Raw genomic sequence first — 23,223 nt, 5'->3', positions numbered from 1 at the left:
ATCAAACCTGCACCCCCTGCAGTGGCAGCGTGGCGCCTTAACCACTGGGCCGCCAGGGAAGTCCCTGGCCACATGTGCTTTATCTCTGTCTCTAGACACACATACTTTTCTGTTGTTCTTTGTTGTTGAATCACTTGAAAAATACATTTCACCTTGTCTTCAGCATGTATTTCCTAAGGACAAGGACATTCTAAGGGAAAGTAATGGTTTTTTGTGGACTCATCAAAAACTGTAATTCTTTCTACGAGGCTGACCAAGACAATGGAGCAGGCCCCATAAGACTGTGATGAGCCTGAAGTTAATATTACAGCCTATCTTCTTTCTCCTTGCCCCACGCTGTGACTCCCTCCTCTTAGAGTTTCTCTACCTGCGCACCGCTGACATCTGGGGCCAGATAACTCTGCTGTGGGGACGTGTCCTATACGATGTGGGATGTTCGGACATCCCTGGCCTCTGCCCACAAGATGCGGCGCTGCCCCACACCGGGTTGTCTCCAGACACTGCTAAGTGTGCCCTGGGGCCAAACGGCCCGGGGGAGAGACACCGCTTTTGAAGAACAGGAACCACAAGTCCAGAGGAGGACCAGCAGTGAAGAGGCCAGCACACACTGATTCACCGAACGCTCACCGTGGGGCTGCATGTTCTAAACGCTCTCCATCTGGGAAATCATTTATGCCCTAGCGTAACCCTCTGAACTGCGTGCCTCTTACAAAGGAGGGAAGAGACGCAGTGAGGCGAAGGCGCTTGCTCCAGGTCACAGAGCCACCGAGAGGCAGCGCAGGGACTCAACTCACCCACAGGCGGCTGCTCAGGCACCTGTCCCCGAACGTGCCGCCCCACGCTGCCTTCCAGGCGCGGCAGCCTTTCCCTTCCTATTCGTGCCAACCCGCGTGAGCCATCTGTGAAAATCAATCCTCCAGCAGGCTCCAGACCTCTCTGGAGAGCACCTAACACAATGCTAGTGTTCCTGGTCCCCTCAGAACCCCACTCCTCGCCCCTGGGAGTCACAAAGTCTGAGTGACGTTCCGCCCATGCTGGTTCTCAGTAGAAAGGCGGGACTCTCATTGATGCCTTGCTTCAATCCTAAAGAAGCAGACCAATCAGTGCAGGAAATCTGCTTACAGCTGTGCCTGGGACACAGCAAGTTAAGCAGAATATCAGTGCTGGCTCTTCTAGCCTCACTTGGACATAAGCTGCTTTAAGGGCAGGGATCTGTGTACTATGTCTCAAATAGCCCCAGTGCTTGGCATATACTAAGTTCTCAATAAATATTTTCTGAGTCAATGAGTAAACAAACCAAAGAGTAGCTTCCTTCAAAAACTGAGATCCAACACTTGGCCAATACTACTTAGTTGAGCCACTACTTTTAATTAAGAGTAAGAGATACCTTTGATGGTACATACTTCATTTAACAAGGAAAAAAGTTCATATATGAAATTTTAAAAGGTCATATAGGTAGGCATTCTCATATAATGTTGATGATTATTCAAATTGATACAAACTGCTAAACTGTCCTCCAGAAAGAAATTATCTGCCTCAAAAATGTGTAGAAATTTGAACCAACAATTCATCCTAAGAAAATAACCAGTTATGGACACAAAACAGAGTGTAAGGATGTTCACTACAGTCTTTTTTATAACACTGAGAAACTGGAAATTTTTTTCCAGTATGTTTTAGTTTTGCTTTTCTGTAATTAGCTTTTAAACAGAGGTTCCCATAGGTGAAATAAAGGAGCTCCCTTTGACAGTCACAGAATTAACATGCAAAGTTTAACTACCTGTACTCATCCACAGCACCTTATAAAATGTGTGACTTTGCTGTTGCATAAGTGTGAACAGCAACCCACACGCCTGGTGGTAGGAAGATGTTTCCCGGTTAGCCAGCAGGGCTGGTCAATCATCCAGCTTCCACATCTTAATTCAGCGTTCATGTCGCCAGGGGAACTTGTCAACTAGAGCTCATCTAAAGTGACTGCCAGAGGTGACCGGGAAACTGACCCCTACACTGTGGTTCCAAAGCATGCCGTTCAGAAATGTACTCAGACAAGACTGCAATAGCCTGGAAAGGCTGAGGTTGATGGATGAACAATCTGTTCATGTCCAACTGTGTAATACACAGTGTAATACAACCACATTTGGGCTTAACTCCAGGGCTGATGAGGGCACCTAGCAGCTGGGGTGGTCTCTACCTAAGAGTTATGTTTTCAAACATCTTCCACTACTTGGAGAAGTTTTATTTATCTTGGAAATGTGACCGATCTCTTTGCCATTATCCTGTCTGCACTTCCCTCCACCTCCCTATTCCTTAGATAAGCAAACTATTTGATTTACTCAAATGGTACCTGTGCCTGGTCTTCCTATCAACCACACCTGTTACTATCCTTTGTCACTAGAGCACTCATGCAGTTCTCTACTCCACTAAATAAACCATGGTAACATGCAACGCTTTTCAAAGTGCGGTTTGGAACCTTTGGGGCATGATGCAGCTCTCTGGAGGGAGGAATGCAGAGTGCTACAGCTTAGTACATCCCCGCTGGTAGCCTCATCCACCACTCTGGAGGGCTGTCCTGGCAGGAGAATATGCAGAGTCTGCCTCTGGAAGCACATACTCAGGCCGACAGCAGCCTGCACTGGGACCAGAGTCTCTTTACTACAGCCTGTACCTCTGGTAAGATGAACTGCTCCACAGGCTTGTACCACAGCTTGTTCACCTGCACACCACAGCTCGGAGGACTGAAGCGAGCAATGAAGAGGGCCTCCTACAGATCGGGGGGAAAAAGACAAGAAGAAATACCCTATGTCAGACACGGCACATGCAGCAAGTTTTCAAGTTACATGTTGGTCAGCTAAATTCTCAGTGGCCCCGACCACAGTCACTAACATTGTTCTACTGTGGTTTAGGCATCATTTGGGTTTTCTAGTGCAATCATGGTTATTAAATAAAGCCACTGAAGATAACCAAAGTTGTCATGAAGTTCTAAAACACTAAATATAATCCAGATAACCTTAAAAAAAAAAAAGACACCTTAAAATGAGGAGCATTAGGGGAAGTATAAGGTGTTAAATTAAGCCAACTTATTAGGCTTAGCCCCAAAGGGTTAAGAATAAACTGGGGCTTCCCTGGTGGCGCAGTGGTTGAGAATCTGCCTGCCAATGCAGCGGACACGGGTTCGAGCCCTGGTCTGGGAAGATCCCACATGCCGCGGAGCAACTAGGCCCGTGAGCCACAACTACTGAGCCTGCGCGTCTGGAACTTGTACTCCGCAACAAGAGAGGCCGCGACAGTGAGAGGCCCCACGCACCGCGATGAGGAGTGGCCCCCGCTTGCCGCAACTAGAGAAAGCCCTCACACAGAAACAAAAAGACCCAACACAGCCAAAAATAAATAAATAAATAAATACTTTAAAAAAAAAAAAAAAAGAATAAACTGAAAGGTCACAGATTTCTACATAGAACAAAGGTACTCAGGAATCCCCCTTCAAAAAGAACCTTTAGAAGAACAAACAAAAACAAAAAAGGGAACATAAAAGAGAACTGATTCTCATTATGTCTATTGTTTGCTTTGGGCCCTTCTTGTTTTGGGCAAGAACACTTCCTTGTTCTCACACCTATTCTAGACACCCATTTGCCACAGGGGACGCTTCTGTTAAAGCCACCAAGACCATGCAGAAGTTCAGAATGAAGGGGGTTAATGAATTAGCGTAGTTCTTTCATTAACATCAGCTCTTGGCAATGCCGTGGTAATATTTTTTTACATCGTGACTACCTGTGAACCCATTATGATCCACCTGAGATTAGGCCTTCCTTGAAGACAAAGATTAACCTCTCCTTGAGTAAAAATATGGCAACTAAAAGTTAAATCAACATGATCAAAATATTGTACATCTGAATCAAACTACTTGAGTGACAACTCAAACATTATGAATAGTTTAAAAAAAGACTATATATACTAAGAAAATTAATTATCAAAAAAAATTCAAGATTGATCCTAGTTTCTAGATAAGGTTGACAGTGGAATTCAGAGTACTGCTATTCCAGTTACCTATTTGAGCTTCGATATCAATGAAACCTTTAACCACAATAATATATGAACTCCTATACTTGAGTAACATGACAAAGCTTTTCTCACTGGAATCATAATGGCTGGAATCATCACTAAGATTTGTTCCCTCTCTTATATTTATATTTATGTCATTAAGCACATTTACAAACTACATAAATTCTTTTTTTTTTTGTCTTTGCTACTTTTCAATGGGGTGGAGAGATTTATTTATTTATTTATTTATTTATTTATTTATTTATTTATTCATGGCTGTGTGGGTTCTGTGCGACGGCTTTCTCTAGTTGTGGCAAGCGGGGGCCACTCTTCATCGTGGTGCACGGGCCTCTCACTATCGCGGCCTCTCTTGTTGCGGAGCACAGGCTCCAGACGCGCAGGCTCAGTAGTTGTGGCTCACGGGCCTAGCTGCTCCGCGGCATGTGGGATCTTCCCAGACCAGGGCTCGAACTTGTGTCCCCTGCATTGGCAGGCAGATTCTCAACCACTGCGCCACCAGGGAAGCCCTACATAAATTCTTTAGAGGACAAAGGAATAGGATAAATTGCAAACAAGAAATGTAATCTTCATTGATATTTGTGTTTATTGGTGACTCTAACATTGTACCTGTTAGTAACAATCAACATTAACAATAATACAGGGGCACTTCCCTGTGGTCCAGTGGTTAAGAATCCAACTTGCAATGCAGGGGACGCCGGTTCAATCTCTGGTCGGGGAACTAAGATCCCATATGCCACAGGGCAACTAAGCCCACATGCCGCAACTACTGAGCCCGTGCACCCCAAGTAGAGAGCCTGTTCACAACTACAGAGCCCACACACCCTGGAGCCCGCACACTGCAACTACTGAGCCCACAGGCTCTGGAACCAGCATGCCACAACAAAGAGCCCGCATGCCGCAACTAAGACCCTGTGTGCCGCAGCTAAGACCCGACGCAGCCAAGAAATAAATACAAAAACATTTTAAAAGATGCCTAAAAAAAATGAACAGAGTTCTGCTTCCAGTGATATCAGACCAATTCTCCTATAGATAACAATTATAAACAATAGACAAAACATTAAAAAAAAAGAAAGAGCTGAAGGCACTGGAATGCACACAAAGCAGGCAGAAACTGGAGAAAAAGCAATACCAAGGAGATGAGAAAGACACTGGGTATGCTTCCCCCACTTTTTTTTTTTTTTAATGGCTCTTTGTCTGAGGCATACCTCAGGGGGCAACTAAAATTCTGAAATAAAAACTGCAGTCTTTCTGTTTGCAAATCAGAAGGCAGGGTGGAAACAAACACATCAGCTAACAAGTGAGGAAGAAAACCCCAGAAAGGAAAGGGTCACAGAGAGAATCCTCAATTCTTCACGTAAATTCTGTCCTAATCTGTGGCTGACTCACGAAGTACATATTCAAAGCAGAATCCAAGCAGCCCATCTAAGTCCAAAAGAATAGACTAGAGATTTCAGCTGCTGCTCACTACAAGGAAGACAGAGTTTAGAGTCTGTGCCCAGCTAATTTAACTGACTGCTAAAAGAAACAAACAAAAAGTCAATACTCCTCAAAGAATATAATAGGATCCAGAGATCCTATAATGAATTATTCACAATATCTAGGATATAATCCAAAGTTACTCGATGTAAGATAAAACAGGAAAATGTTACCATGTGCAAGAGAAACAATGATAATCAATGAAGACAGGCCAAGATGACTCCAATTTAGAATAGCAGACACAGGATTTTAAAACTCTTATTACAAGTAAGGTCAAGCCCAGAGAAAATATGCTCAAAATGAATTTAGAAAAATAGTAAATTTTAGAGAAATATAAATTACAAAAGAGAATTAAATGGAAATTCTAGAACTAGAGAGTACAATATCTAAAAAAAAAATTCACTGGCTAGGCTTAACAGATTTGATATGACAGAAGAGTCAATAAATTTGAATACTGATTAACAGAAATTATCAAATTTGAAAAACAGAGAGAAAAAACTGAAAAAAACAAAAAACAAAAAAAAAACCAGTTTTGTGATCTGCGGGACCAAAAGGTCTAACATACATGTAACTGGAATCCCAGAATGAGTAGAGAGAAATAGTGCTGGGAAAAAATTTCTGAAGAAATAAGAGCTGAAAGTTTCCCAAATTTGGTAAAAGACATAAATTTATGGATTGAAAAACTTGACAAACCTTGAGCAGAACAAAGAAAAACCACACCAAGGTACAACACAGCCAAACTGCTTAAAACCAAATACATATAAAGAGAAAAATCTTAAAATCAGCCAGGAAAAAAACAAAACAAAACAAAACCCATATTACATACATCATACATGGGAACAATATGAAGGAAGGTTGACTTCTCACCAGAAAAAATGGAGGCCAGAAAACACTGGAATGACATCTTCAAAATATTGAAAAGAAAAAAAAGTCAACCCAGAATTTCAATATCCAGAAAATATCCCACAAAAATAAAGGAGGGGAAGAATAAAGGCAAATTAAAAATATTTCTAAGCAAAATTACCAGTCAACCTGCACTATAAAAACTGGTAAAGGATTTGATTTGGGCTAAAGGAGACATTCAGGAGGAATGAAGAGCACCAGAAATGGTAAGTAAGTGGGCAAATATAAAAGGCTTTTTCCTCTAAATTACTTTAATACAGTTAGCTGTTTAAAGCAAAAATTGTAACACTGTGTTGTGGGATTTATAGCACATATAGATATAAGGCATATGACAACTAGAGCAAAGAAGACAGGGGATGGTAAATGGAATTTATAGTGGCAAGGTTCTTATATTTTACATGAAGGGGTACAACGTTAACTTAAAGAAGACTGAAAAGTTCAGGATATATATTGTAATTCTTGTGTCAACCAAGCTCCCACAAAATAATAGTACAAAGAGCTGTAGCTAAAAGAACAACAGAAAAATTAAAATGGAATTGTAAAAAATACTCTATTAACCCGAAAGCAGGCAGGAAACGGAGGAAAAGAGAAACAAATAAAAAAAGTAGAACAGAAAACAAATAGCAAAATGAAAAACTGAAATCCAACCACTTTAATAAATGCATTAAATATAAATGGAATAACCCTCCATGTAAAAAGCAGAGACTCCCAGACTGGATTAAAAGGAAGACCCAACTACATGCCACGCACAAGAAACACAATTTCCAGCAATATATAAAGAATAATATGTTGTGATCAAGAGGAATAGGAAATTGATTTAACACTGCAAAGTTAATAAATGTAATTCATCACAGTAACAGAATAAAGGAGGAAAAACCTTGGAAACATTCCAGATGCCCATCAACAGAACACATAAACATCATATATTGTTGGAATACAACTTCGCAATTAAAAGAAGGAAAAGGAAAAATTCACTGATACACACAATGACATGGATGAGTTTCAAAACCATTATGCTGGGTGAAATAAGCCTTACCCAGGAGAGTGCTTAGTGTATGATTCTATTTATACATGAAATCCTACAACAGGCAAAACTAGTCCATGTAAAAAAAAAAAAAAGAAAATAGAACAGTGGTTGCCTCTAGGTAATGGGGTAGGGTAATAGGAGTTTGGATTACACAGGTTTACACAGTTTAAAAAACTGAATGCACCTTACACTCTGTAAATTTTTTTAAACCATAAACAAATATTAAAGTCTAGTTAATTATATGCACACTAAAATGTTTAGGGTTGAAGGCTACTGATGCCTGTAAGTTAATCTAAAATACATTTTTAAAAAAAGATAGATCAATGAATGACTATAGATGTCATAAAGCAAATACAGCAAAATATTGTAGAATTTAGGTGGTGGATATACGGGTGCTCATTGTATAATTCTTTCAAGATTTCTGCAGTTTAAAACCCAGGGACAGATCTTTTCAAATACAATTCCTTGCTGCACTCCTTCAGATACACTCTGTGAACAAACTAGGTTTTCTCAAATATCAGAAACAGTAACTCTAGCTGTTTTAAACTTTTATTCCCTCTACACCCTTATTACAAAAAAGATTTAAAGCAGCTGTTAGCCTGTATTATGGTGATAGACTTTTAGGGATGGAAGAAAGAGGCAATAAGACTTGCTTATATCTATAAGCCCCAAACTTTAAATATTCGTTATTAACTTTTGAAATTCCTTAGGATTTAGGGGATTTTAAGGTTGGAAATTTCTAATCTGGTCCAACTCCTCCTTTCCTAGGTATAACACATTTATTCATTGGAATTCTCTCCTCAAACTAGCACTGTAATACATTACACTATAATGTGTCTAATCAGTAAGGGAAGAAAGGTGGAAGTCTCCCAACCTACTCATTGCCATGAGGAAAAGCTGATGATTTTGAAAGAGAAAAGTGAGGAAAAGCACGTACGAAGCAGTGCATACCTCCTGTTCTGCTTGATAAAGCTTGACGGTGATGTTCCTCTGGAAACCCACATCATTGGCATCATAAAACACCCCGAGGCTGGTAATAACGATTGGATAGAGAACTCGGAAGCTCACGCTGACAATTCGGTCCTCAGAGAGCCCTGATGAAGTGTCTTCCAAAAGACTGAACGCCTCAATTTCCTGATTCAAAACTAAGGAAGTAATGAGAAAAGGAGTTTTACATAATCAAACGAAAACAACCTTTTATTTTACTAATATGAAGTGGGCTTGATAGCAAAATCTAGATAATTATGTTATATAATTCTTTCACAAATGGCAATAAATTTTTCAAGTGCTTCAGAAATATGGCTGCTTCCAGAAAAAAAAAACCTCATTTTGAAATTTAAGAATGAAGTTTTCAACCACATCTAAGTAAAATATTTAATTATAAGAACTACTTTAATAAACTTTTTTACACACGTGTGCGTCTGTATGTATAAACGCTACAGGGGAATATTAAATTTAAAGGCATCTATTAGGAAAGGTTGGATAAATGGGGATAATAAAAACAGTACTAATTGCAGTCATAAATAATGAGTAAATTTAGTCTTGCTCTGCAAATTCCAAAAATCCTACGTCTTGTTGAGCAATTTTTGTGATGTCGGGCAATTATCACAGTATGAAAGTAACTGAAATCACTTCAAATAACACTGAAAAACTCTTTACAGCGCTATACAGTACTGATAAAAGATGATAAGCATATCACTTTCTCCTGACTTAAAAAAAAAAAAGACAAGCACATCAAACACAGTAAGCATTTCTGACCACCTACTATGTGCCATCTCCCATCATATTTAATCTTTACAACTACTCTATGTGGTTGTGACATTATCTCCAGTTTACAGATTAAGAAAATGAGGCCCAGAGATGCATCTGATTAAGGTCACAGAAAGTGGCAGAGCCAGGAATCAAACCCAGATTTATTGACTTCAAATTCAGTGCTTTTTCTATCCCCCCAGAGCTGTCTAATCAAAGCCAAACACAGTCCTTTTTGGAAAATTTTCTCAATTACCATAAATGAATCAGGATAGATTACATGAAGCAGCTAATATGGCTGAGAATATCAGTGTCACCTTGAGAAATAACATAAAAACTTATTTTAAAAGATTATTCTATCAAATCAAAGTTCTTTGTATTTTTTAGAGCTGTGGTTTTCCAACTTTACAGATCACACAACTCAATCAGTTAAAAACATTTGTACACATATTAATGTCATATTTATGTACAAAATATACACATATTAATGTCAGTTAATATATTCAATATTAATAAAGATTACATTTTATTTTCAGATAAAAAGAAATCCTGTTTTCTTCCCATACTCCAGCAGATCATTTGGAACCCTACTTTAGAGTTCCTAGAACGCTATTTTACACATAGAAGATGCTCAATAAAATGTGACTAAATGGAATTGATGGCTCCTTCCCAATTACACACATGAGCAGGAGGGAGAAAAGGAGGATACAGATTTTGTCATGGGCTGGGGCAAGCACTGGCCGGAGAGTCTAGACTCCAAATATAGTGGATAATAACAAAAGTTTTTCTCTTTAATATACTCAGTAAATAGGATATCCAAAGTGAAGCATGTCCATTAAAGGCAGTAGGTTAAGCACATTATAACACAACTATTTTCTGTCTAAAACAAATGTACCTTGAACTTCAAGCTACCTGGACACAAGATAGCCTGCTGCTTTGATAATGCTATTAATCAAACTTCTATACATCCAAGAGTATCATGATGATTAATGTTCACGGCGACCTTAAGGTATTTAAATAAATCTAAATGCCATTTAAATTATCAAAGAGATAAAATTAGGTTCAATGGTAATTTAGTTATATCTATTTTTAAAAATTGGTAACCTAGGTATTATATATATGAAAATTTTCTATTAGTGAAAAACTCCACTCCTTTACTATTAATGAATAATAGCGCTTAAAATAGTAAAAGTCTGGTTAATCTAAAGGTAAGGTTTCTTAAAATTTGGTTTGGCTTGGTTTTGGATTTCAAACATAATTTGTTCTAGGCTACTCTTACATCATCAGTGATACAATATTTTATTAGGTTCATGGTCCCTTTGGGACCCCAGTGAAAGCTAAAGCACCCTCTCCCCAGAAAAAAACAATCATACACAAAATTTTGCTTACACTGTTAACTAAATTCATAGACATCCTAAGTAAGAAACCTCTGCTTTACAATGCAGACCTGAAAATATGGTCAAATTTATTAAAAAAGCTGATTGCAACCCAATTTTATAAAAAGGCAGGTCCTTTAAAAATAACAACATTAAATACTGAACATGTCCCAGGAACTATTCTAAATATTTCTTATGTATCACTGTATTTCATCCTCAAGTCAGTCCCTATGAGGTAAGTACTTTTTACCCCCAGTTTACGGATGACGAAACTGAGGCACAGAGCAGTAAATAACTGTTTGAAGGTCATATAGCTAGAAAATGACGCAGCCTAGATTTAAAGCCAGGAGGCCTGACTCCAGAACCCACACTCTTAACCATTACACTACAGCTGTCTACAAAGGCAAGGTGCACATAATTATAGAGGTGTGACAAATCTTAAAACACCTGAAGTCATAATCAGTACATTTAAGATTTGGGAAAGTTTCATCTCCCTTAGAACCACAGCTGAACATAATGGGAAATGCTAATAAATAAAGATATACAGGTATAGAGTTATCAACTTTCTACAATTGGTTCCCTGGTAACACGGAGAACCTAATTAGGATCACCTTTCTTCATCCTCATCAGAACTACCACAAAATTTTAACTGTAAGGAATAAAAAAATATTACTTGTGTTTTTAATTTTTTTTTACTATTTGTTTCTTTTGCAGAAGCTTAGGCAATAATTCTTAGAGAAAGTTGAGTCACAATATTTGTATCAAGGCTATTATAACTCAGCAGGCTGGTGAAATCAGCAGTTTTCCTTAAGTTTAAACTTCAGTAACTCAGGATTTGTCTATGCTTAAGGAATTTCCAGATGCGTTTGAATCATACTGAAAAATAAACTCTCCTGGATCCTAAAATTACATATCTATCTATGAAGAATCTTCACAGATGCCCAGAGTGGTTAGTCTGTCAGGAAGGATGAAAGCTACATTTTGAGGCAAGTTTGATTTTAGTCCGCTAAAAGCAGACCACGGTACTATTCAGCTCAACAACTCTTCCTCAACATCAAACCTGTGCAGTAATCCCCCCTCCCCCACCTGCCATCTGCGGTTTTCCTTTTCAGTTACCCACAGTTAACTGTGGTCCAAAAATATTAAATGGAAAATTCCAGAAATAATTCCTAAGTTTTGAACTGCAGGCGGTCCTGAGCAGCATGATGAAATTTCATGCCATCCATCGCCGTCCTGCCTGGGATGTGACTCATCCCTTTGTCCAGCACGTCCCACCCGTGAGTCACTTAGTAGCCACCTCAGTTGTCAGATCGACCTTCGAGGCATCACAGTGCTTGTGTTCACGTCACCCTTATTTTACTTAAATAAGGCCCCAAAGCGCAAGAGTGGTGGTGCTGGCAATTCAGATATGCTAAAGAGAAGCCATGAAGTGCTTCCTTCAAGTGAACGGGTAAAAGTTCTCCACTTAATAAGGAGAAAAAAATCATATGCTGACATTGCTAAGATCTACCGCAAGAACAAATATTCTATCTGTGAAATTGTAAACAAGGAAAAAGAAATTTGTGCTAATTTTGCTGTCACACTTCAAACGGCCAAAGTTATGACTACATGCGGGAAAAGTGCTTAGTTAAATGGAAAAGGCATTAAATTTGTACAGTAAGATATTTTGAGAGAGAGAGACCATATTCACATAAATTTTAGTATAGTATGTTGTTGTAATTGTCTTATCTTATTATTACTTACTGTTATTAATCTCTTACTGTGCCTAATTTATAAATTAAACTTTATCATCGGTACGTATGAACAGGAAAAAACACGGTATACACAGGGCTTGGTTCTAGCAGCATTTCAGGCATCCACGGGGGGTCTTGGAATGTATCCCCCGTGGGTGAGGGCAGACCAGTGTATACAGCAGTCGTAAGGCTGAGGAAAAAGAAGACTTACCTGGATTCGTGATGTTGAGTAGTTTGCAGGAATAAGGATCTTCCCTGTCTTCCACAGGCACCTCACAGCCATGAGCACCTATTATGAACTTCACAAGCACACTGAGAGATGTGTTGGCATTAACATCAGTTACTGATCTTCACCTTGCACATGCACGTTTCCTCATGCCCATTGCAGAGCTTTTACTTTGAGACACAAGTATTTATTAGGATTAATACTAACTTAATTCTTCTAGTCTAGCAAAAAGGGGGAACAGGAAAACTAGGAGTCACTAACTACCAAGTGACTTATGTGTAAGCCCTCTACTGCAGGACTACATTAAAGCAAGCGTGAGTACGTTCGGCCTGGCCACCAGCAAATGCTCATGCCATTTAACAACAAACTACGGTAAAGTCAACTTCTCATGCCCACACCTAAAAACACATCTATACCTGCAATCTCCTTCATTCGCTTTCTTCTATTTCACAAAGTGTTCCTTTTGCTTGAGTAGTCTTTCTATCCCAGAAGAGGACCTCTCCTCTTCTAGACCTTGCTTCACTAGCCACCTGTAACCCATGGCTCCTTCCCTACACATTATAAATACGACGAAGCCTGACATTAATTTCTACCCACCTACTATCCGTCCCTGTCCCCATCATTTCCTTTACAGTGAAGTCCTACAAAGGAACATCTAAAATTGCAGCCTCTGGTTTCTCATTTCCCACACATTTTATAAAACAGAAATTTTAGCTTCAGTACCCACCACTTCCACCGAGATGTCTACCACCAATACAACTAGCAATCTGCTGTTCAGTCAACAGACACTCTTCAACCCTTCCCTACTTGGCTTCTCTGGGGCTTGACAATGCAGGTCTCCTTAGAAAGCTCTCTTCTTTCTCCACGTGGCCCTGCTCAGTGGGTTCCCTGGCTCTTCCTGCCCAGCTCATCCATTAGAGTGGATATCACCCCAGGGCTTTGCCCTGGGATCGCTTCTCACTCGACTCACTCTTTCACTTGCTCTCCCTGGACAATTTCTATCCACAAGGCTTCAACCAGCCTGGGAATGATTCCTGAATTAGCATCTCTAGTTTAGACCCAACTTCTAAGGAAAAGATCCATGAATTCATCGTACGTCTTCACCTAGACGGCCCACAGACAGCTGTGTGCTACAGCCTGCTCCTACTGGGTCATGAGGGCCAACTGCAAAATTTTCAAGAATTCTGTGAGCTGGTTATTAAGCACAGCTTTTATTAAAAATTAAATTTATAAACTTACAATTAAATACATTATATTAAAAACAAAGGAAATACATGCTCAAATTCATCATTTCTTACTTATTTCTCTATCATCTCTGAGGTTATATGTATCCCTTGTATCTGTATGGTGGGGATATTACAATGGTGTGCCACTGCCTATCTTCCCCAACTCTGTGTTCAGAGACATCACATTAGTTGCTTGAAACTGGCCACGGTGGGAACACTTACAGCATGGAAACTGGCAAGCACTACAAATAAGGGTTTGATTTATTCTTCTGTTGATTGTCTAGACTTAAAGTGATGGAGAAAATGTTAGTAATGCAGATCAAACTTAAAAATGTGACATGTTTGTCGCCATTCCATTGTGAATAGTACAAAAAATTGAGGAAATACTCTTCCATTGTTCAAAACCTATCATCTGATTCAGCAAAGAAGTCACTTCATTGACTAAGAGTAGAGTTCTGTCACATACCTTAGTTGTCACTTTAGTCTTAATCTTTAAAGGAAATATTCATGTCAGAACTACACTCTCGTCAACAGCAGCCACAGGTTGGTTATAGATACAGAAGTCTGGCAAACAATGACGCATTCTGAGAATCAATATGGAAGTTATAATAGAGAGCATCATTATATACCTATTATCTGTCAATTATGTGCTCCAGTCTTTATATCAATAAAATTTATAATAAACATATACATACATATAAGCATGCTTTTCTTCAGAGAGCCAGTGAATAAACATTTACCAGCACAGGTACCTGCAGATACCTCAAACTCAACAAATCACAACTAAGCTCCTTCCCCAAGAAACCTGCTCTTCTCATCTAGTATCAATACATTTTGTCTTGATTGATGATTTCATTATTCTCCAAGTTAGAAAGCTAGCAGCCATCCTAGAGTCCTCTTCCTCGTTCTACATGCAATTACCGTATTTCCTTACAAGGTCACCACTTTAGACAAGGACTGCTAAGGGGCTGAGCTAAATAGGTCTCACCGGCCCCCTGAACTCTCAACACGTTGTTCTGCACAATCTGGTCACTGCCAATCTCTAACAGTTGTAACAGTTATAAGCCCTCCCTTCTTTCCTTTTTATATGATAATCTCTCTCTCTCTGCCTCTCTTTCCTTCCCTAAGTGCTCTCTCTCACACTCACCCACAAACACATATACTCCCTACCCCATTATCTCTGCACTCCAGCTACACAGAACTGTATGGAATTTCCCAAACACTCCAAGCTATTTTGTATCTATTTAATTCACAGCACATATAACATTTTATTACATTATTACATCTATTTCCTTCTACTAAACTCCAAGCCCCCCATAAAGACTCAGGCTACACGGTATTTATCTATGTATTCTGCTATACATAGTATACTACCTGTATACAGAGGATACTTAATAAATACTTGTGAAATTGACAACTTACAGTTTCACTACAAAGGCTTTTAATTAAATAGCATCCTTGAAATATATGTGGAGTCTGGCTCCTTCAGTGAAATGCAAGACCTGAGAGTAAGCCATAACCACAGAAATGCAAAGGCTTTCTTTTACGAACGGCCAATTAAGGCAGAATACCTTTTATAAACAACTAGCATTTAGAATAAAAGTATAAACAGAAATGAATAAATGTGTTAAATTATTGCAGATATTTACCACATTTGCTTTTTTAAGCTATCTTCAATAGTTTTACTAGATCCACAAAATTACTCTGCCCCAGGAAGAAGTTTCTGGCTAATATCTATTTTTATATAGGTATCCCATCATTTTTATAAAACAAATCAACAAGCTTACTAAATTTAAAGTAAGAATGCTATGATAACAAATAAATTACTGGTGAATGCCTGAATGTTAATTCTACTCATTATATTTAGCTCTGAGTCATTCCCTCAATAGTGTCTGAGTGTCTTACTCTGTGCCAAGTTAGGTTCAAGGTGCTGGAAATACATCAATGAAAAAAGCTGAAGCCCCTGTGATCATAACATAGTCAAGTGGGGAAAGACAAACAATTTATAAATATACAACTAAATATAATAAACATGCTAGTTGGTGATATGTATTACAAAGAAAAATAAAGTCAAGTAAGGGAAGACAGAGTTGGAATAGTGCTATGATATCTAAACAGAGACCTGAAGAAAGTGAGGAAGTGAGCCATGAGGACATGCAGTGGAGGAATGGTACAGGCAGGGGGAACAGCAAGTGCAAAGGCCCTGAGGCAGGAGCACATTTAGGGTACTGAAGCCCAGTGAGGTGGCCCGGGCAGGGAAGTAGATGTAGATAAGGTCAAAGACCACAGTAAAGACCTGGGATGTCACTCTGAGCAAGAAGAGAAGTCAGTGGAGGAGTATGAACAGAAAATTGACATAATTTGACTAATTTTAAAAGGATCACTCTGGCTACCGTATGGAAAATAAAACACAGGGGATCAAAGGTGGAAGCAGGAAATTCAGATATGGAGGCTTCTGCAATAGTCTAGGTGAGGGGTAATGGTGGTCTAGACCAGGACGGTGGTTCTGAGAGTTGTGGTAAAGGTGTTGAGAAGCTGGATTCTGGATACAATGTAAGGTAGTGCCGAGAAGATAGGCTAATGGATCCGATGTGGCATATGAGACAAAGAAGGATCAAGATAACACTGTACTGTACATTGTAAAAACCTCGTATTTTCCTGACGCCTCAACATCCCCACAAACAGGCTGGAGCATCCCGCCCAGATGGCCAGGTCCACTCGGCTGACAAGGCTGGTTCCTGCCACAAGTTCCCCTTCTTGCCCTCCCCTGACAGTGACCTCGTGACACTCAAACCCAACACCGAAATCCCTCATGCCTTTTGCTTGTACACTCCACCCTGACCCCAAGTAAAGACACCTGCCCACGGGTCGTCACTCTCTCTTGGCTCCCCGCCTGCTTCGGTGAGCCCACTCCTTGGACGCTCTTCCCATCTGGCCCCCCGTGTGGTGTGCCGGGCCTCCATCTCTAGGGCCTGTGAGTATGACAGATCCTTTCACTTCCGATGCCTCTCCCAGTGTAATTCCCATTGCCGTGCTGGAGCGACCCTTACAGACCCCACAAGGGGGACTCACTCCTCCACTCACAGCTCAGACACCAAAGTTTTCATCTGAGCAACTGCAAGAGATGGGTCATTATTTTCTGAGATGGGAAAGGCTAGCGGAAGTGCAGGTTTTCAAGGTGGTTCTGATGGCAGTGATGACTCCGGGGCCTTTTTTTCACTTGCTGGGTAATAGGTTCTATTATCAGTGCGATCCTGAACTAGAGAAACCTGTCTTGAAAAGGAATGAAAGCTGCTATGAGTAAGATAGGAAATCTATAAATGTTCACTACTGGTGACAAGAAAATTCACAATTGCGATTCCCTCGTATAGCTACTCAGTCACAAGCGTGCCAGCTGAATGCAATCCTGAGGGCCTTCTCTGCTTATCAGTGACTTTGCATAAGCAGAGAAGAATCGTCACATTAACTAGAAGTCCAAACTTCCATGCTTCGCTTCCACTAGCCCCTCACTATATAATCTTCAGAGGCTGCTTTCCCTGAGAAGACTAAGGCCTTGGGTTCCTAACCAACAACCGAGCCATCTAATGTCAACATGTGACATGCTACCGAAGCTCAGGCCTGGAAGGGTGGTCGGGAAAAAGAGTATGGCAAACTGTACAAACCGCAGATCACACACAACCAAATGATACAGAATTGAAAAAAATGAAGTATATCTCTTTTGGCTTAAAATCTTTGTTAAATTTACTTTTTGGGCTCAACTACGTGGAGGAAAAGCAAAATGAAATAGTCATTTCTCTGAAGAAAAGAGGTCACATATCTGAATTAACATCTCTGACTCTCCAAGAAGAGATTTTTCAGAACACTTATTCAATACGTCATGCAAGGTGTGAACCCAAGAAACCTACCGTTGGGGCTTCCCTGGTGGCGCACTGGTTAAGAATCTGCCTGCCAATGCAGGGGACACGGATTCGAGCCCTGGTCCGGGAAGATCCCACACGCCGCGGAGCAACTAAGCCCGTGCGCCACAACTACTGAGCCTGCGTGTCACAACTACTGAGCCCATGCGCTGCAACTACTGAAGCCCGCACACCTGGAGCCCATGCTCCGCAACAAGAGAAGCCACTGCAATGAGAAGCCTGCGCACTGCAACGAAGAGTAGCCCCTGCTCGCCTCAACTGGAGAAAGCCCACGTGCAGCAATGAAGACCCAATGCAGCCAAAAAAAAAACAAACAAACAAAAAAAAGAAACGTACCGTTGACTTAATGCTGGGTGTTGTACTAAATGCTTCAGCCAGGTGCTTCTTATCACATTGCGAAGTTCATGGTTATTGCGGGCTGACAGCACACCAACTACCACATCATAATGACTAGATTTCCACTGGGGAAGTAAGGCCAACCGATCTAGAAATAAGCAATAGTAAATTAGAAATGTCATTTCTCAATTACTGTTAAGTTCAATATGTAACATAAAAATGTTTATTACAAGATAATATAAATATATGTTCATATTTGCAGAAAATACAAATAAATACAAAGAATAAAAAAACCTAAAGCACTCATAAAACTCACCATCCAGAGATAACCACTACTAACATTTTGGTGCAGAGTCTTTTTGCTTCCACACCTATGTATGTATTCGTGCTCACCCAAGTATATATGTAAATTCTTCAAAACAAGTAAGATGTTTCTGATAAGAATCAGTTTGGAAGGTCAATGTGGCATAAACCATACAACAGTAGGCAGTAAGAGCCAATTATAAAATGCTGGCTTTTTATTTTAGTTATAAAAGTTATTTAACTCCTTGAGCCTCAGTTTCCTCAAGTAGAAATGGGTGTAATAATACTTCTCAGAGTTGTTGTAAAAATTAAATGATATAATGTGTATAAAGGTTCTGGTTTGGTAGCAGGCAAAGAGTGGGCATTCAATGGCAACTAACAACAACAACAAATGTGCTGTCAAAGGTGAAGTCCTACATGAATATTAGTTATTAAGTTTGGGAGATGAAGTTGAAGGACTACCATGCTGGAAAGAATCAGAACTCTTATTCATGCCAATAAATTCTACAGCCAGCAAATATTTATCACTTGAATAGTGCAAAGGATGAAGGAGGGGAAACGTTTCTAGTTAAAAAAAAAAAAAAAAATCAAGGGGCAAGTCATTTTTTACTATCATATTTAATGCACAGGATTACATTTTTAAAATATGTCCTTAGAGGGAGTTCCCTGGTGGCCCAGTGGTTAGAATTCCAGGCTTTCACTGCTGTGGCCCCAGTTCAATCCCTGGTCAGGGAACCGAGATCCCACAAGACGCACACCACCCCCACCCCAAAAAACTGTCCTTAGAGAAAGACAGAGGGAAAGATACTTTGTCCCTGTTTTTCATCACCAGTTTCAAAGCTTGAGAGCTACAAGCTAATATATAGCTCTCATTAGGGATCCCATTTCATCTCTTTCTTCTGCGGTGGAAACTGATCCCACAATGTTTCCAAAAATAAATTACTGCAGGCCAGAGAGCTTTACTGTATTAAATGAAATGTTTTTATACGCCATAGAATCTAGGTATTCAAAAGACAACAGACATGTTGATATTTCTTCAAGGGAGAATAATTTAAATGCTTATGTAAAATTGGCAACGACAACCTAGTCCCTCCCCCTACTTTTTCACAGAGAAATATTAGCGGTAAGTACACTTTATAGACAGGAGTGAGGAAAATGCAGTAACCAGACATATCTGACATTGATTCTACAGCCAACATGCTGCACAGTATCAGTAAGAAGTTTCTTAAATCCTCGTGCCTCAGTTTCCTAATCAGAGAAAGCTGATACAGAAAACAGTCTTTAGATACTCTATTTCATCTGTTTCAAAATGTCTTCTCAAAAGATTAAAAAGCTTTAAAAGATTAGAAGAGCAAAAATTATATGCATCCCAAATGCCTCATTTATCTGACTTCATGAGAAAACAAGGTTGCTGCACAAAAGTAAAATTTCAAAATAACTGAAACATCCCTTTAAATGCCAAACATCACTACCTTATTTTTTTTTTTAAACATCTTTATTGAAGTATAATTGCCTTACAATGGTGTGTTAGCTTCTGCTTTATAACAAAGTGAATTAGTTATACATATACAATATGTTCCCATATCTCTTCCCTCTTGCATCTCCCTCCCTCCCACCCTCCCCATCCCAGCCCTCTATCACTACCTTATTTTTGACAGGTAATCAAAATAAATCTTTTAGAGATGGATTACATGAAACATCATTTAACTTTTTCTTGATGACAAAACCTTCTTAAAATTTTTCTCAAATTTCTCTCTTTATCATTAATTCTAGTCGCAGCTTCAGTTCAAATTCTTACCTTTCACCTGGACCTACAAGGCTATCCTAATAGTTTCTCCCAGACTTCTCCATGAGATTTTTCTAAAAATAAATAAATAGACACGAAGATAACCACGTGGTATGCGAAAACCTCATGGGATTATCGCTGAAAAGTACTTTAATCTTATTCCACCTCTCTCTGCCACTGCCGATCCTCTCTGCTTCTCATCCACATCTTAGCTGCTTCTACTGAACTGTGTTACCTTTTACATGCACTTCTCTTTTTCTTGCAGAAGAGAAGTACATGGCAGATTCTGGCCTTTTAAAGAAATTCTACCTCCAGAAATACTGAAAAATAGGTTTTTAAAGACTTGACCAAAAAACTGTTAGAACTAATAAACAAATTCAGTAAAGTTACAGGATACATAATCAATATACAAAAATCAGCTGTATTTCTATACAGTAATAAACTATCAGAAAGAGAAATTAAGAAAACTCCCAATTTCAATCACATCAAAAAGAATAAACACCTAGAAATAAATTTAACCAAGGAGGTAAAAGACCTGTACACTGAAAAGTATAAGACATTGATGAAATAAATCAAAGAATACAGAAACAAAAGATATTCCATGCTTGCTGATCAGAAGAATTAATATTGTTAAAATGTCCATACTAGCTAAAGCAATCTACAGATACAGTGCAATCTCTATCAAAATTCCAATGTCATTTTTCAGAAATAGAAAAAAAAAATCCTAAAATTTGTATGGAACCACAAAGACCTCGAAAAGCCAAAGAAATCTAGAGAAAGAAGAACAAAGCTGGAAATACCATGCTTCCTGGTTTCAAACCTTATTATGAAGCTACAGTACTGGCATTAAAACAGACACATAGCTCAACGGAACAGAATAGAGAGCCCAGAAATAAACCCACGCGTATATGGTCAATCCATTTACAACAAAGGAGCCAAGAATATACAACGGGGAAAGGACAGTATCTTAAATAAATGACGTTGGGAAAACTGGACAGCCACATGCAAAAGCATGAAACTGAGCCACTAACTTATGCCATATACAAAAATCAACTGAAAATGGATTAAAAACTTGAATGTAAGACCTGACACCATAAATCTCCTATAAGAAAACATAGGCAGTAAGTTCCTTGACACTGGTCTTGGCAATAATTTTTTTAGATTTGACACTGAAAGCAAAGGCAACAAAAGCAAAAATAAGTAAGTGAGACTACATCAAAGTAAAAAGCTTCTGCACAGCAAAGGAGACCATCAACAAAATGAAAAGGCAACCTACCAAATAGGAGAAGATATTTACAAATCATATATCTGATTAATATCCAAGATATATAAAGAACTCATACAACCCAATACCAAAAAACAAAGAATCCCATTTAAAATTGGGCAGAGGATCTGAATAGACGTTTTTCCAAAGAAGACATGCAGACTGCCATCAGGTACATGAAAAGGTGCTCAAAATCACAAATCATCAGGGAAATGCAAATCAAAACCACTATGAAACAACACCACACCTCTTAGAATGCCTATTATCAAAAAAGATAAGAAATAACAAGTGTTGGCGAGAAGGTGGAGAAAAGGCAACCCTCATGCACTGTTGGTGTGAAAGTAAATTGATGCAGCCACTAAAAAATGAAAAACAGTATGGAGGTTCCTCAAAAAATTAAAAATAGAACTACCATATGATCCAGCAAAACCACTTCTGGGTATCTACCTGAAGGAAATGAAAACACTCACTAGAAAAGACATATGAATGGGGATGATATGCATGATAGTGAACGTGGGGGTGTTTGCTGCAGCACTATTTACAACAGCCAAGACATGGCAGTAACCTAAGTGTCCACTGATGGATGAATGAATAAAGAAAATGTGTTCTTTATACACAATGGAATATTATTCAGCCATAAAAAAGAAGCAAATCCTGCCATTTGCAACCACATGGACAGACCCTGAGGTCATTACGCTAAGCGAAATAAGTCGCACAAAGACAGGCTGATACCATATGAACTCATTCATATGTAGAATCTAAAACAAAACACCAAACTCATAAATACAGAGAACACAGTGGTGTTTGCCAGAGGCTGGGTGTACAGGGTAGGCATAATGGGTAAAAGGGGTCAAAAGGTACAAACTTCCAGTTATAAAATAAATAAGTTATGGGGATGTAATGTATAGCACGGTGACAATAGTTAACAATACGGTATTGCAGGGAATTCCTTGGCGGTCCAGTGGTTAGGATTCTGGGCTTTCCCTGCCGTGGCCCGAGCTCAATCCCTGTTTGGGGAACTGAGATCCCGCAAGCTGCACGGCATGACCCCCCCCCACCAAAAAAATAAAAAAACCAGGGGGGCGCCTGGGCCCTTCGTGGGCGGAGGCCGAGTTTGTTAAGGGGTCCATACGTGGTCTCTACTCCGGCTGGGCTTGGCAGCACTTGCTCAGGGTGGAGCTCAGAGCGGATTGTTTTTCCTTTACATGAGAGAAAACCCACCCAGAGAAGCCAGGCTCCGAAGGTAGCCTTGATATTCAAAATCGTCAACAACCAGTTCCAGGAGGGGCACCGGCCAATCAGAATGAACACAGCTCATGCAAGGAACTGCCCTAGAATGTAAGCTCCCTGAGGACACCACTGTATCCCAGGCCTGGAATGGTGCCGACCACAGAATAGATGCCCAGTAATAAGCTCCTGGAGGTTAAGCAGCTGGTTGTTTCCCCCACCATGAAGCAGTAAATGCTGAGTCAGATTTCAAAGAAAGGACAGACATTGGCCAAGAAAGGAAGGACATTTTAAGCAGCAAAATTGAAAATAGCAGGGAAAGGAGATACAGAATCTAATTCCTTGTGTAGCCTTGAGAAAAAGCATAGAAGCTAAACCAAGCAAGAAGAAGGGACTCACGAAGCAAAGTGCCTAGGGCCCACGAGGTCATACCATGGCCCTGATATGAAAGCAAATCCGATGGTCACCTGGGAATGCACTCCTTCCTATGAGCAGTCCCAGAGGGCTTTCTGCAGCAGCTGGTTGGATATGGAGAGGACACCTCTCCCTTGGAATCCTGTCTGCAACCCACCGCTCAGGGCGAGCTGGGCTTCCCTGTGGTGGGCGGCAGGTTAGGGA

At 39.7% G+C, this 23,223-nt stretch overlaps 1 protein-coding gene across 2 annotated transcripts in view; it reads right to left on the bottom strand.

Moving 5' to 3' along the window:
• The window catches only part of B3GALNT2 (beta-1,3-N-acetylgalactosaminyltransferase 2), a 52,035-nt gene that overhangs the window by 21,086 nt on the left and 7,726 nt on the right, over nt 1-23,223 (bottom strand). For both annotated transcript variants that reach the window (XM_068547574.1, XM_068547576.1), the window contains exons 2-5: nt 18,026-18,173; nt 12,532-12,632; nt 8,414-8,607; nt 2,663-2,758 (exon numbers count right to left, since the gene is read on the bottom strand). In XM_068547574.1, the coding sequence (XP_068403675.1) occupies nt 2,663-2,758; nt 8,414-8,607; nt 12,532-12,632; nt 18,026-18,173 (539 nt within the window). The remainder of the gene's footprint in view (nt 1-2,662; nt 2,759-8,413; nt 8,608-12,531; nt 12,633-18,025; nt 18,174-23,223) is intronic.

Source organism: Eschrichtius robustus, chromosome 7 (genome assembly GCF_028021215.1).
Source record: "Eschrichtius robustus isolate mEscRob2 chromosome 7, mEscRob2.pri, whole genome shotgun sequence".
Classification (NCBI taxonomy): Eukaryota; Metazoa; Chordata; class Mammalia; order Artiodactyla; family Eschrichtiidae; genus Eschrichtius; species Eschrichtius robustus.
This window is presented reverse-complemented; position numbering and strand designations above follow the sequence as displayed.